The 17,097-nt window shown below is 35.8% G+C and overlaps 1 protein-coding gene across 1 annotated transcript; it reads left to right on the forward strand.

The window, feature by feature from the left end:
- Positions 1-311: 311 nt before the first annotated feature.
- On the forward strand, positions 312-13,731 carry fbp (fructose-1,6-bisphosphatase). The gene is made up of 8 exons (XM_071593885.1): positions 312-400; positions 1,045-1,275; positions 1,547-1,691; positions 7,497-7,603; positions 8,839-8,983; positions 9,993-10,130; positions 11,941-12,057; positions 13,275-13,731. Exons 2-8 carry the CDS (start codon positions 1,100-1,102, stop codon positions 13,458-13,460), a joined length of 1,014 nt encoding a protein of 337 aa, XP_071449986.1. The 5' UTR covers positions 312-400; positions 1,045-1,099; the 3' UTR covers positions 13,461-13,731.
- Positions 13,732-17,097: the final 3,366 nt, after the last annotated feature.

Raw genomic sequence — 17,097 nt, forward strand, 5'->3', positions numbered from 1 at the left:
GCGGCTCGTAGTAAACATATGAAAGTCGATATTTTTAAAAGGAGGTCATGTATACTCCATAGATGTTTAATTTATATTTATTGCTAATCAGGGTATAAACTCTGTTTTTTAAGTGGAGAGTGATGTCATTAATTCTCAACCTAAAATGTCCGCACTTCTTTAAGGGCAAGGTGCGATAATGGCGCATCGTTGCCAAATTTAGTATCAGGGCTCCAAACTGCGAAAGCAGCAGATTCAAGAATGGTACCGAATCGATTATCGTAATTCAATTCATAATTCCCAATCCACCGAGCTTCTAGCGCTTGTAACCATTGTAAACCGGGTAAACCAAATCCATTGTAAATATGCAGTCATATGCAAGTCGCGCTGATAAGACGTTCACTGTTTTCCAGCTACGCTCGTATGTACGACTGTCAGCAGGATAAACATATCATCATTTGACTCTAGCACACAATAGTGTTTCGCATTCAAAGTTTATAATTTACTTTCAGATAATTTGTCTATTTTTTACAATATTAATGAATTTTCCCCATATTAATGGAAAATATATCGTCTCTTGTCTTTTTTGCATGGTTGAATGATTATTTATAGTATCTCCTAGAGGATTTCCACTGCATGGAAATTAAGAGAACTAGAATTAATATTCATCATATATGTATTTTAACATTCGTTAGTGGATATGTAATGCTAATATTTGTCCCTAAAGTGTCATTACAACTGCAACTTCATCATTTTCTTATTTCGAAATGAGCAGTGAAGAAATTAAGAAATATATATACGAACAAAATAAAAATACGAAAAGCCCGCGGTTATTTGACGTTAGTGTTATCTCTTTCGGAAAAATGGTACTATTCGGACTAGAATGCGGCTAGCAGCGCTGTTACGTTTGAAACTATTGGAACTAGCCGATCTTAAATAACGCAGAGGGGTCTGTCCTGACGTTGACCAATACGTCACAGCGGTTCCAGTTTTTGAAGGAGACCTCGAGGAGCGACCTTGAGATTGGTTTGAACCGAGTTCACATTTTTGTCTCTCTTGTTCAAGGTCCCACTCAAGTCAGTCGGGTTTACAGAGCGAAGTGTTAACATAACTAATAATCATGACTTCAGCTGCCCAAGGAATTGATACGAACTGCATGACTCTTACAAGATTTGTTCTCGCCGAACAAAGAAAAATACCCTCAGCAACTGGTGATTTAAGCCAGTTGCTAAATAGTATACAATCCGCTGTTAAGGCAGTTAGTTCTGCTGTGAGAAAGGCTGGAATAGCTAAATTGTGAGTTTGAATGTCTTTTCTCTTTACCCTGTTTCTTTAAGAGAGAATTAAAAATAATATTCATAATGAGGTAGTTGTCATTTATGTTGTAATTGCTCATAATTTTTAACATATTGTCACCTTCACTAACTGTCCGTTTACTGAAGGGTCAAATGAAGGACGTCGGTAGTTCTTTATAACTTTGAATTTTATATGGCTAACATGAGGAAGCTATCGATATGCTTATACTCCCAGTCTCCTGTTATTATTTAAGAAATGACTCTTATCTCAGGTTTGGGATTGCTGGATCTACTAATGTACAAGGAGAAGAAGTTAAAAAGCTCGATGTCTTGTCCAATGACCTTTTTATCAATATGCTTCGTTCTTCATTTACCACCTGTTTGCTCGTTAGTGAGGAAAACGAAACCGTAATCGAGGTAAGGGAATAATATTTTTTCTATCTATAGCCACGTGATTCGTTCAACATTGTATACATTTTCGATTTTTTCTTATCCCGGTTAGGTAGCAATTTCTGTAAAAAATCTGCAAAATATTTGTATTAACTTACGTTTTTCTTAACTTTTAGTCTACGTAGTAATTATTCTACGACGAATTTCCATTTTTCACGTAAGTCCTTCGCTTCTTGGATATTTTGCCCCAGGTAATTTTTAATGTTCTTTTGTCATGGACTGTGGTTGCAATGCATGTTAAGTTTATATTTTAATGGTGAAAATAAGCGTTAATACTTTTCTGATCTCTTAAGTAAAATACTGTATCATTAAATTGCTCGAAGTAGTGCCGATAGTTTATTTTGCTTTGCTTTTACTCAATTGACGGAAGAATTATTTACTTGAAGTTTTCAGGGATAGTTTTGTAGTAATTCATCAAATGTACTTTCTAAGTGTTGCCGAAACCGTAGATTTTGTGCATGCACCATAATTGCCTTACTGAGTAGTTAGTCTTTATTAGAGAAAAAATGTTTACAATGGTATGCTGACGGATAGTGTGTGTAGTTGAAAAGAAATGAACGAAAATTTTTATTTTGGTATGTTTCTTTGGTTGGTTTGCCTGTGACGCGATTTTATATTGATCAATTAAAAATTATTATTGATCAGTCTCAGTAGTGTATTGCCATCATGGCATCTACATTCGTGATACCATGATAATTATATTGATGAGATAGTAAGTATTTCATGTATAAGCACAACCAACCATGCACTTCCAACAGGAATAGTAAAACATTTTAAGCATGCAAAATCAAAGATAGCCCAGTCAATATAGGGCTTGGCAACAGACCAAAGGACCTTTGATATGTGGTGATACCATGTGATGCTCCTGGGCACTCTCACCTTCACCCAATCTGTGTGGTTTGGTAGGATACCAGGCCTCCCTGAGGAATTACAGACAGTATAAGGAAAGAAATTGGTCCCATAATTCTGTTGCCTGAATTTTGCCCACTGTTGGGTGTTGTAATAATAATAACACATTTTATTTGTCCAGCGATCAAGTTGTTACAACTTTTACACTAGATGTAAGACATATCAGAGGAAAGTAACAAAATACATACATAGATTCAAGACACATCAGGCATTATCAAGAATATCAGCAATTGAATAAAGCATTTTTAATTTTAAGAACCTAAGTAGATTGACTTTTGATACAGCCACACTTTTTTGGGCCTTAATCTCAGCTGAGAGTTTATTATAAAGTTGAAGGCCCATGAAATTCGGGCCAGCACCTGCATTTTTCGTACGTACATATAAAACGTGCAGCTGCTCATTCTGCGTTGTAGAATATTTGTGGATATCACAATTTTTCGCATACTGGGATAGATTTCTTTTTGTATGTACTACTACATGAAAAATGTAAACACATGGCCCTGGCAATAAGTTCAATTCTTTAAACAGGGGACAGCAAGGGGTATTGTGTTTTGCAAAATTCATGAGCCGAATGGATCTTTTTTGGACCCTGAAAATGGCCAACGCCTTAGAACCCCAGTAAAGGATACTATAGACTCTATGAGAATAAAATTCTCAAATTAAATGAAGAATATAATGTATCTTTCCACTGTCCTTTATTCACGTACAACTAGTTTCAATGCTCAAGTGTCATCATCAGGTTCAAATTAATCAAGTCGCAGTCCATTTATATACCATTCATGAGGGAGAGGAGGGGTGGGTCAGAGAGGGGGGAAGAAGGAGGGAAAGGAAGTGGTTTTGCGATTGGCGTTGATGGGGAGGGAGGAGAGGGGTTTAAGCATCAGGAAAGGTGATTGGTTGGTTTATAGTGGGGAGGGGGGGTTTGTTGGGTCTTTCTGTGAAGGAAAGGGGTACTTCCAGGATTGGGGAGAGGTATTCAAACAATAAATTGTTAACCAAATGACCCGTTTCTAAATTCTTCCTGATTTCCAGCTCTTCCCACTTGTCCATCCTCATTCCTTTTTCCATCTGGTGTAAGAGTTCTGGGTTGAAATCACTCCCATGATTTTCTTCCCATAGATGCTTGGCAAAGTGTGATTGCTTGAGGTCACAGTTTCTGAAACAGCGTTTGAGTTCCTCCGCCCATATTTTTAATGATCTCCCTGTTTGACCTATACATCAACCATCAACGCTGATCACAAACCCACTTTCTTTCCCCCCCTTCTCCCCCCTCTCTCACCCACCCCTTCTCTCCCTCATGAATGGTATATAAATGGACTGCACTTGATTAATTTGTACCTGATGATGACACTTGAGCATTGAAACTAGTTGTACGTGATTAAAGGACAGTGGAAAAACACATTGTATTCTTCATTTATTTCACATGAATTTCCACAAAGTTGAGCCAGGAACAATTGAATATTTATAATAAAATTCTCCATTGTTTAGTGCACAGAGAACAGCTAATGAAACAGTGGATCTAATGGACCTTATTATAAAGCAGGCCAAGCTTAACTTACTAGTTCATCCCAGTAAAGTACTGTGTACATCCCAAGAAATTTGAGAATTGATGTGGAAACACAAAAATTTGGTATTTTGTACCTGTGGGATCACCTTCCCATAAACTTCAATAGAAAGCACTTTGCTTGCTTTATTTATATTTGCAAAGTATATTAGGTGAGACTTTTCTATATTCAAATCTAGGAAATTATTTTGACACCAGGAAAGTAAGGTGTGACTAACCTGTTTGCACTTAATTATCAATTCATCAAAAGTAGGCGATACAAGGATAATGTTGGTTGCATCAACATATAATAAGGAGGTAGCACCGTTTATATGTTGATAACTATCTACAAGGTCATTTATATAAGAAAGAAACAAGAGAGGCCCAAGAACAGCGCCTTGAGGAACACCTCGATTAAGGACTTTACTTGGGGAAACAAAAGCTGCACCATTTTTAGGAATAACCACTTGTTTTTGATGAACTAGGTGGAATTTAATCCAAGCATTAGGTATGCCACGAATACTCATCCTTAGGAGTTTCTTGATAAGTAATTAGTGGTGAACAAAATCGAAAAACATTGCAGCAACTTCCATTTTTTCATCTAGAGCTTTTAAAGTCTTGGTTATTAACTGATAGTTAGCTGAAAATGTAGATTTATGTTCCCTAAAACCATGCTGAGGTGGTGAAAGGAGATTAGAAACCTCTAGTTAAGAAATTAACCTAACATAGAATGCCTTCTCAAATATTTTGCTGAATTGGTTCAGCAGAGAAATTGGACGGTAGGAGTTAGTGTCATGTCTATTTCCCTTGTTTGTATAAAGTGGAATGACTTTGACACTGTCAGAGGGGATGGAAACACTCTAAATTGGAAAGATTCATTTATGAGAAAATGAAAAGGCTGCATAATTAAGTCAATAGATTGCTTAACAATGTAACTGGGAATTGCATCAAAACCAGAGCTTTGTTTTGTACCGTGATTCTTCACTATATTTTTCAGTTCAGATTTTGTGAGGGGATAGAGAAATAGGGTGTTTGAGTGGGTAGCAACAATGGCTTCTAAATTAAGGACAGTTGCTTTGCTTAGCAATAGGAGGAGGTTGAAAGTGATCTGCAAAGTTATGGGCAAGTTTTGAAAAGTCTGATATAATAATTCCTGATGAATCATTAATCTGAATTTAAGACTGCTTCCTCGGTTTGTTTCTGGAGGTATTAATAATTTTCCTGATTTCTCTAGATTTATTGTTAAAGTTAATGATCCTATGGTCATTTTAACAACGTTTAGCTGACTGTAGCATTTGACGGTAGTGCTTTTTCCTTTTTATATATTCAGTCTTATTAAGTTTGCTATTAGTTTTATTAGAAATGGCCATCTCTTTTAGCTATTGAGCCATGAAACCTAGTTCATTTCTTATCCAATGTTTACACTTAAGAGACTTGGTTCTTTTTTTGTGCTGAACAGGAAATGACACGTTAAAGTAGTGCAGAAATTAAGTGTTAAAATTATCAAAGCTTTCATCAAAAGAGGCAGTGTTATGCATATTGTCTCAAGCCACTATGGATTCATAAAATGGTGAATGTTAGAGCTATTGAAAGATCAACTGGGATAAACCTCCAATAGAGTGTTGGCATTCATTAGAAAAGAAGCAATGGGGTAATGGTCAGAAAGATGAGGGGATTTTCCTAGTAGTTACTTCATTACCATCAAAATTAGAAATGAAAACATCAAGTGAGGTCGAAGAATGTGTAGTTATGGGAGTGTGTTCCTTGTTATGTGCACGCAGGTTATAAGTTTGAAGAATATTAAAAAATTCAGTTTTATCGGTTGTCTATATGTGCATAACACTGCCTCTTTTGTCAATGTTAAAATCACCGGTAATAATTATCATACCATTGGGATACTTAGCAATCATAACTTCTAAAAGACTGACAAATTTGTCTAAAAACAAAAGGAAGTTACCTGTATAAAGAGTAAAGAGTCGCAGAAAATTTGTTAATAATCAAAGTCATCCCAGAGCATTCAAAATTGCACTCATCTAACAAATGTTTGGGTTTGTGCCAATTATCACCATAAGGTAAGGTAATTGGGGTTAATTGATACTAAAAGACAGTCATGAGATCATAATCTGATAATCAACCATCCTTTAGTAGATTTGAAACATCTGTGCTCATCCCCTGTCGGCAAAAATCTTCATGCAATTATATTTTGGAATTTTTTGCATTTTCTGTAACCTAGTTTATGCAAGTTATTATCTGTAGTTTATACCATTCTCTATGTCTTTACCACCATTTCACATATGCCTTGAAATACTTTCAGTGAGTGGGTCGATATGTGAAGTTATCCACTCTTTTTGAAATTTTCTTTGGAATTATTGCTTTTCCCTCTCTGCTTTTAATCAGGCAATTTTTCTCTCCTTAGAACATTTTCTCTCATTATGCAGATGTGATCTTTGTAGAGGTTACATGATGCTTGGCAGTTCTTGCAGAAGTGTGTGCATGTGATATTTGTCGTGTGTATATTATATTGTGCTTTGCTTAATTATTCATAAATATACACTTTTATGCCAGGAATTCATTCCTGTGAATGAATTCAGTATGTCAATATGCATTAGGAGCAAATGTAGTATTTTTTAGGTGAATGCTGATTTTTTTTGGTTTATCCATCTAAAATGCATTCCTATTATTCTAATGAATACTGAATTTCCATTGTGCAATGGCTAACTAAAGTTTTAAGTTGTCCCAAAGATGGAAAACTAATGCCTAAAGCATCAAAACCAAGGGGTAAGGTCATCTTGGGCATCCTCCCTTGTCATAACCAACAGACAGGGTCTGACAGAACACACTGTTCCCACTGACAGTCACTGGTGCAAACAGTTTTAGGGTGTCCCAATTGATGCCAATTTGCTCCTGATCCATAGGTGACAGTGGAAATTAATATAGTCTTTTTACTTAAGATTATTATGCTTTGACATTAATCTGTAACAGTAAACAGAACTTAAACTTTAAGTCTCGGAAACATTTATGGACAAATAATTTTAGATGCTGTGAAATAATTTTATTGGCTTCATAGGCAACCTACTTAGGTAAAATATATCAAAATGATTAATTCAATAACTTGTTTGCCATTAAAAAGTTACGTATATTTAAAGCTAGTGTATTAAGAGAGCCTATGTATTATCATAATGGTTTTTGATTTCCTTTTGCATTGTATTATAATGTTTATAATTCTTTTGAGTTAGATATAAAATATTTCACCTACATTAATGATATAAGTTATTTGAATAATCATTTAATGGGTACTTAATCCCGCTAATAATTTTCAGGTGGAAGCTGACAGGCGAGGAAAATATGTGGTCTGTTTTGATCCTTTGGATGGATCTTCAAATATTGATTGCCTTGTCTCCATTGGGTCTATTTTCAGCATTTACAAGTAAGTGTTTGGTGAAATGTGATTTTCATGCATGATGTGTGATGTAATAGTAGAAAATTTATTTGTATGAAATGTCAATGATTGATGATTGGTTTTGACATTATAAAATTCCAAATTCAGATGAACATTTCTCAATAAAATCTTCTGGTGAATAGTTGAAACATCAAAAGGATGACCTGTATACTTTCAGAGAAAGGAAGAGTGACATGCTACCCAACACATACCCCTGAATATGGGTAACTAAAAATTTGTTGCAACATTCAATCTTATCTAGATCCCTGAATCAATCATATAAAGAGCAATAATTATGAGTGCTTGCATGAACCCAGGGATCCCTGATCGGTGGTAAAAATGAATAGCCCCTAAGAAATATATGCACCCAAAAATATCATTCACTTCTTGCATAATAATGCCATACAGCCCTTACAGCAATGAACACGCTGCATGCTGACTATCATTGTTTTATTCAAATGGAAAAGTCGTCCTGTTATTATTTTTTTGATAGTTCACAGTTTATTAAACACAGGAGCATGTCTTTGTGCTCCTGTGGTCCCTTCAGTACTCTTGATGACAGGAGAACCCTTACTGAAATCCATTTCACAACATAGTTAAATGTATCCTGAAAATCAGCATCAAGAATTTGAGAAGATTCCCTTGGGACTAATGTTACCTTACATATTCATATTTTAATCTAAGGACCTTCTTGGTCCAGCTAAACCTTATATAGTAGCCCTCTGACTACAGTTAAAGTATTTAGTCAGCCAAACCTGCAATTTCTTCCTCCATGGCTTGCAACCGGCTATCTGACATCATTATTTAAAGCCTCATGGACATTGTTTATCTGAATCATTCAAAGTGTGTGAAATATTACATTCAACATAATTAATGCCCTTCCCATGGACTGATCCTAAGAATTAATATTTCATCAGTTTTACCTTGCGTCTATGTTACCCATTTTATATGTCCAATGATTCCTCATAGTAGATTCATTTGAGGTACTGTCCGAGTTGTTACTTTTAATTTTTGAGCTGCGCACTAATTTTATGTATGTATATTGCTGCAGTATTCCCTTTTGTATGGGATGGAAACCCAAATAAATTACATCATAATTAATGATCAAATTATACCTAGTTACTTCCAATAATAAAATAAGTTGCTTATTCCGTATGATATTATATCTATTTTTGTTGAGTGATTGAGAAAATTTATATCTAAATATGAATTTATTTTTCCAGAAAATCTCACAATGATGAACCAACCGTTAAAGATGCTCTCAGACCTGGGAATGAGTTAGTGGCTGCTGGCTATGGACTTTATGGAAGTGCTACAATGATGGTTCTTTCAACAGGACAAGGAGTCAATGGTTTTACTTTGGATCCTGTAAGACGGCTGTACATTATTTTACTTATAATATATGTACTGTGTGCTTATAAAAAATTAAATGTTAAATACAAGAAATAAGCTGATGTAGCTGTAGTGCCCAACTACCTATTATATTCTTTTCTCATTAGTGTTAAATATATGAAAACAATTTTAGCACAGGCATACCTTGTATTTGGTCAGGGCTAGGTTCTCCAAATCAAAAACTATTCATAAAATGTTTATTAAATTTAAATTAACTTAAAAACGAAATGTCACAAATAACATGCCTGAACTCAAGTTTGGACAAATTTGCGATCACTAGTGACACTATGATGCTATTGGAACTTGTAGTAAACTCAAACCTAAATAGCCCGGAGTCCCCCTCCCCTCGTCACTCATTATGCAAAATCTCACCCACAAACAAGTTATTCCGGTAACAGGTAAGAAACAAGAATGATCTCCAATGGCAGTAATAAACTTTGCTAACCACATATGATACTTGCCAACTTGCTTAATATAATGTAATTTAAAGTAAAATGTGGTTATAATAAGAACAGTTATCATTTTCATCAGTTTAGCTCAAGATATTAATAACTTGAGTAGTAAAATTTACTTGAGGTTTCAATTAGCTTTGGTGGCAGAGTGGATTTCTCATTTAAATTAACTTTTGCGAGTAGAAAATATACTGAAACCTATCATATGGGGAGGCATTTTTGATTTTCTTAGATTTAGATTATGACTGAATTACTGTGCAATTAAAAAAAATTATTCTATGTCTTCATTATAATAGCTCTACAGGTATATAAAAGATTCCTTTTGGTACTTGGTTCTAATTCAAGGGGTCCCATTTGAGTGGTCTATGGCCCTTTATTGTTCCCATTTCTGCAAATGATCTCATTTGACAATTGTCTCTCCTATTAACTGTAATTTCTTGCAATTAAAAGAAGCCAAAATGCATATTTCTGTTTCATCAAGGTTTTATATGAAGGTTGCTTTCAAGATTTTGAATTATATTTCTGTTTTCAAGGCAATTGGAGAATTTGTGCTGACTGATCCCAACATGAAAGTGCCTTCAAGAGGTAAAATATACAGCATTAATGAAGGGTATGCATACCTCTGGGATGATGGTGTAAAGAAATATGTCGAGAGCAAGAAGAACCCGAAGGTAGGTTTTCATACTTCTTTTAAATCATTATTGTTGTTCAGAATCATTTCCTGAAAAATGGTTGTATACTCATATAATTTCACAAAAATGTCATTTTATTATCTCTACATGGAAACCTCACAGTGTGTGAAAAGGAATACCCCACGATATTTTTCGCATTTGAAAGTGGTATTTTTATGAGGCTCATTTGCATTAATGAATTTAAAAAGGAGAAAGCCTTAAATGATTGTATGCCTTTGCCATGATCACTTTGGAAAATACATTCTTGCAGGCATCCTCTCCAACTCATTAATTTATGAGTAGCAGTAACAACTGTGGGGACTCAAATGAAATTATTAAGGGGTCATTTTTTAGTATACATATGTCCAATAACATGTTCTTTCGTGACAGAATATCCATGGTTGTGCATTAATATTGCTGTAATTCTATAAGGATAATACATAATCATCATAATAAATACCCTTGCCTTCATGAGCTCTGATGACTCCTAGAACACAGCTGGCTGGAGCAATGATCATTGCTCCGTGTAGGGTCATCCATGCTAGATAGGTTGAAGTGTTGTATGGTAGACTATAGTTCAGCCATGAGGCAGCATCTGTTCCTCAGTGAGGCGGCTGCAAAGACACCCGGCCACAGTAGAGCAGCCATTGAGGGATAGTGTCATGTTGATGAAGACAACGTGAAACCAACTCAATTATTAATTAATTAAAGATTTTTATGGTGGATATCATAGTGAAAATCAGTCCTGACAATTATAGGACATGGCCCAATTGGCCATGTGTTATATTTGGCAATGGGGAAGTCAAGGCCTCCATGGTTGTCATCTCATGAAATCCTTGCAAAGTAAAAGTGACAACAGTATAGAAGATGGCCAAATTAGTGAGAATAGAAACTTGGATTGTTAGGACAATGTTGAGGACAGAGAATTAGAGAATATAGAGCAAGAGATAGGGGGAGGAAATGTAAATATTTTAGGCCTGTGTGAGGTGAGCTGGAAGGAAAGCAAGGATTACTGGAGTGATAGTTATCTAGTGATATAAATTGGAGGGGGAAATAGTCGGTGAGGGGTTGTCATAATATGGAATAGAAAGATAGGGAGAAGCATAGTCAACATAGATCAAGCAATGGAAAGAATATTATTAATAGAAGTAAAAGCAGAATCTAAGAACTTTGTCTTTGTACCGATGTATGGATACAGCTTGTTTCGAGGCAAATCTTGATTGACCATATTGTCTTTTTCTTCTATGTTCTTTCCCTGATTTTCCTGAAATGTATAAAGTGACCCATAGTTAATAAATTTATTTATCAACTTAATTGGGCAAGATTGAGACTTGTAGTCCCTTCTTCCACCTAACCCTTAGACATTATATTGAAGACAATTACTATATTTTCCCATCGATAAAGTGCACCTTATGTGTAACACGCACCCAGAACTTTGTAGCTGTCATGAATTTGTATAGATACCTATGGCTTCATAGTTATCTTGAACGTTTATAGATGAAATTATATGTATTGAGTGTAAAAATACGTCTATACCCATACACTAATAGATGGTAACAGCCAATCAATACATGAAATCATTATTGCCTGTGGCTATCTGCCGTAAGTATGCAGAAGATTAGAGCCATGTGATTGAAATTAATTCCAAGCAGCAGAAGGATCAAAAAATAAACAATGTTTACAAGAGAACACAATATGCCGCTTTATTGCTTTTTTGCTATGATTTGTAAGTCGAAATCCATGTAATGGGTGTTCTTATTTGTATACAATTTAAAAAATTTCTGATATTATTTTTTGAATTGATTAATAGGTTGGGAAGCCTTATGGTGCTCGCTATGTTGGCTCAATGGTAGCAGATGTCCATAGAACTTTAAAGTATGGTGGTGTTTTTATGTACCCAGCAACCAAAGATGCCCCAAAAGGAAAGGTGAGTAATGAATAAGTCTTAGGAAACCCAAATATTTGAAACTCTCAAAAGCACACATTTGATGTTAAAACTATGGTTTTTGTCATGCTGGAAGTATATAGCTAATTTAGGCTTTTGATGTTACATAGATACAGTGATGTGCTTGATCTGTTATTAATGTTGTTCTGTAGGTAAATTCAAAGCTTATAAAATAAGTATTTTTGAAATCTTGAATGATCAACTTAGGGGTTTATAGTTGACTGATCAATGGTTTTCTTTAGTAAAGTTTTACACAATAGTTTTCAGTTTGCTTTGTTTTGAAATTATTTCAAATGCATGATTTCTGAATGTACAAAATCCCTTGCTTTTCTTGGAAAGGCAAGGGATTTCTTCAAGAATCCATTTTCATCAAGAAATGAAATGTTGATGTGGCATTCGACTCTTGATAACGCTTTTATTATTAGATTGTCAGTTATTTCTAAAACAATATTCTATTGCACAGTATTCCTAAAAAAAATTCCTAAATTCAGAATCTTACATACAGAGAGTGAAGTAAAGGGCCAGTTGTACCCCTGAAATGTTTTCAGTCATGAATACCACAAAACTCCTCTAGCTCTGTTAGCCACAAAATTTTATTACATAGCTCTGATATCATGCCCGCTATGGTAAATGAAGTTGAACAAAACAGTAGGAATTGATATTAATATTATATTTGGTTTTATAATCATAGAATGTTAGTATCAGTATATTATTTTTCAAAATCATTTCCCTTTTCCTTTCCTCAAAGTTTCCAAATCATGTTCTAATCGGTAATCGACATCTATAGTCATGATCATTTTTCTACTCTGACCTGGGTTAGATAGATAGAAAAAGGTCTTTATTTGGGCAAAATTAAGACCAAATTGTCCCGTCTGGGTTCATAACAGTATGGTTTAATGTATTTCACAGCATTCATTATTCAAGGTGTTAGACTAAGATCTTAAATGTTGCTTTTTAAGCCCTTTTTGTGTATGCCAAGCATAATTTCACGGACATTATAGCAGTTTAAAAATTTGCTATGATGTTGGCAACTCATTCATAGACATTTGATGACATATAGCATTTGATAATGGATGGTAAAACAATTTATTACTATTCATATTTAAAATTTTTAATCAAATTCATGTGCAACAAATTTAGTGTAGGCTAAAGTTCTAATATAACAATTAGATGTGCAAAATATTTCATTTTCTTTTCAGCTTCGTCTCTTGTATGAGTGCAATCCAATGGCATACATAATGACCCAGGCAGGTGGTATGGCAACCAATGGAAAAATAAACATTCTTGATGTTCAGCCAGAAGCCATACATCAAAGGTCACCCATATTTCTTGGTTCTAAAGATGATGTTCAAGAAGTAATGGACATGATTAAACAGCATAGTTAATCATTTTGGTAAATTCCATGTTCTCACTATGGCATTTATAGTTAAAAATATATGGGGTGAGTGTGCTGATAATGTTAATTAATAGGATTTTTTATGTCAGCATAGATTTAATAATTATTCAAAAGAGATCTGTACTGTTGAATGAAAGACTGATATGTTGAAAATGTGTATGGTTTAACAAAAACTGAAATTTTTGTAAGTCAAAATTTTATATTTGTGCCATTTATATTTGCTGTGAAATATATGAATTTACAATAAATCAGTTATTTTTGCTGGGAAAATTTTTCAAAAATGTATTCTTTCTTCCATAAGATAAACTGCTGTAAAATATCCCTTAAAAAACCTGTTATCCTCAAAGTGAAGGTATTAATGAGGTAAGTTTTCAGAAATTTCATTGTTGGAGAAGAATTATTGAGGTCCCTTGGAATTGAATCTACAAAAATACCCTATGATCCACCAAAAAGGTGTGCAGCAGGGGGTGCAAGCACCAGGTGAGAAGGGTAGGTGATACGGGGGGAGATAGGAAAGGGAAGAATATTTATTAAAAATATTTTGAATAATGTGACAATTTTTATATATCTGGAGGAAGACTCGATTCAAAGCAAGGGCCATATCACCTAATAAATTAGTCATTTGTTATGCAAAGAAAGGGAATAAAAGTGGTCTAAAACCATTTCTACGACAGGCTTCCACCTTAGCAAGGCAAGACAAGCAGAATTGAAAAATAAGAGAGGTAAATTTTATCGCATGAACATGCCTGTCTCCGCCCCTGAAGTCACAAGTAGGGAATGTGACACTGCTAAGGCAGCAGACAGTGTGAGGTGTCCCTCACACAGAGAGAGCCAAGGGATGGAAGGAGAAGCTGGAAAACAACAAAGAAAGACAGGGAACTTAATACCGAGCTCTACAGTCATTAAGTGGCAGTCCTATGCGGTCATGCAGGAAGGGATTTGACAACAAATTAAATGATATTAATGAATGTATGCCTTTGGATAAAACTAATTATACCCTAGATGCTATCCCGTATTGTCCATTGTAAGGAGTTGTCCTTGGTTCTGCCAAAGATGAATGTCAATGTCTAAGGAAAATGAAAATAATTTGAGAATGTGAAGGATCCATGCTGCTTCTGGGAATTACCATCACATAGGTGTTGATGGACAACTGTTTTGCCCCCAGTCCTGGAGGTGGTTTCATTGTTGAAGTGATCTGCGTTGTGATTTGGTCACTATAGAATTCTACCTCTGGAACTCGTACTTCCTTTGGAATGATAAGTACTTTCAGCAGAAAGAAGGTGTGGCCATGGGATCACCTCTCTCTCTCTTGTAGTAGCTGACATTTCATGGAGAATTTCGAGCAGAAGGCAATAGAGACTTAGCCAAAGAAATAAGAAAAAAGACAAAAAGAAGAAACCCTCTTTGGATCCATTATGCCGATGACACATCATCTAGCCACACGGGAAGGGAGAACTAGAATTGTTCCTGAAACATGTAAATCAGCAACATCCTGCCATAAAATTCACCATGGAAATTGAACAGAATTGTGCCTGCCCTTTCTAGATGCGTTAGCGGGCAGAAAACCTAATGGCAGCCTTGGCCATGCAGTACACTGCAAGGAAACCCATACTGACTGGTATTTGGATGCGTGATCACACCAACTTCCTGCCCAATGGAGCTCACTAGTATATACACTAGTTCATCATGCCTACACCATCTCAGACTCTGAATCACTCACATCAGAAGAGAGATACCTGATCTCAGTGTTGGGGAATGGATGCTTGGAAAATATGGTCCAGAAAAGGACCGCCAAAAAAGAAAAGGAGTTGATGGAAGATGTGATGCTGGCCAAGAAACAGAGTAAGGAGAAGCTAGGAAAGGAAAAACCTATGACATATGCTACCATCCTGTATGTTGCCAGAATGGCTGAAAAGATAAGTGTGGCGGCTCAACACTTGAATCATCATTGAGCGCCATTGCGAACGCGCCTTCGCCGGCAAGTGTTTTGGCTTCCGGCGTTCGCCACCAGGGTCCGCCGCCAGGGCGCAACCACGCCGCCAGACCCACTCTCAGTCCCACTCTCTCTCTGACTGGCTCTGGACCATCACGCGTGCCGCCATCGTGGTCAACCCAAGGACGCTGCTTTCTCTCCTGGCTTCGCCACCGCACGGCCGAATATTTACTGAATAATTACTGTTCAATCGCCTCATCAAGGTTTTAATTTTCTGAGCACAATAAACTTTGTTAATTGTTAGGAGGTGTCATTATTTCCACCACGATACCTCCTTCAATAAGTAAGCCCCCATGGAAACATAATGTAACAACTAGGTTCTCCACAGCAAGAAATATCAGTGACATCATCTCCAAGCCGAAGGACCGAATCCCCGATCTCATGCACCAAGGCATATATGAGATCAATTGCACAAGTGGGAAGTCCTATATTGGCCAAACAGGAAGGTTCATCAGATGCAGGACCAAGCACCAAAGGGCCACAGACAGTAAACAGACTCTCTGCAATATCTGAACATGTGTGGTTGGAACCCGGACACACAAAGTTCGACCAAGCTAAAGTGGTGGCAAGAGAGAGAGGCATTATCTTCCAAGATTCATAAGAGAAGTGGTAGAAATAATGAAGTATCCCAAAATTTTTAACCGTGAGGATGGCTACACCCTGACTTCCACATGGAAAAAGGTGCCGATTCGCCGACAAGAAAGCCAATCAGAGAGCTCCAGGCCAGTCAGCATCTCCTGTATATCGTGATGCTGATCACTTCGACCTAAAGATGACTCCAGGACTGGGGGTGAAACAGTTGTCCATCACCACCCCTATGTGATGGTAATTTCCAGAAGCAGCATGGATCGTTCATTAGATAGACGTCGCGGAAGCTTAAGGATTAAAATTGAGAATCTACAGGTATTACCCTAAAAATTGTTGAAGTTGCCCATAATCTTACCAATAATTAGATTGGATATTTTTCCTCATATTCACTATGCTAGCATGGAAAAAATATCTAAAACTCATATTGCCATGGGTAATGGCTAACATTACTGTAATGCATACTGCCAGGCTCCATCATAAGTCTACCTAAAGCCTGTAAATTCCTATTTATAATTCACTATTCTGTACTCCCATAGGAGTCCATAATATGAGATGAGACATTAAAAACTAATAATGTGTGTTATGGTCAAAATATTCTGATACCCACCTGAGATTTGTCACCAATTTTGTCTTTTATATCAAATTCCATTTCATTTCAACGGTAGTGTAATCCTTGGTACTTAGGAACTAGTTTTTTTTAAAGAGGCCTTAATTTTTCCATATGTATTAGCTTTTAAAAGTATTTTAGCAACTGCTGCAACAGTAAAATCGTGTCCAGGATGAGTTTTTTGTATTTACCAGTAACAGAAGGAGCCATAATTATACACTGCTATGAAAATTATTTATCATAAATATTGACCTTGAGAAAAGTCATATTTTACATCTTGGTATTATTTTCTAGATTTTTCTGTAAATATTTTGAACTGGGAAATCATTTCTTCCTCACATTGTAATTTTTTGTTGTCTCAGGAGTAGATTTATAGAATCAACTCAACAAATCGAAATGAAAGTAGTAACTTTGTGATTCCAAACAAACTTTATTCAA

This window comes from Hetaerina americana, unplaced genomic scaffold (genome assembly GCF_022747635.1).
Source record: "Hetaerina americana unplaced genomic scaffold, ioHetAmer1.1.p SCAF_6, whole genome shotgun sequence".
Taxonomy (NCBI): Eukaryota; Metazoa; Arthropoda; class Insecta; order Odonata; family Calopterygidae; genus Hetaerina; species Hetaerina americana.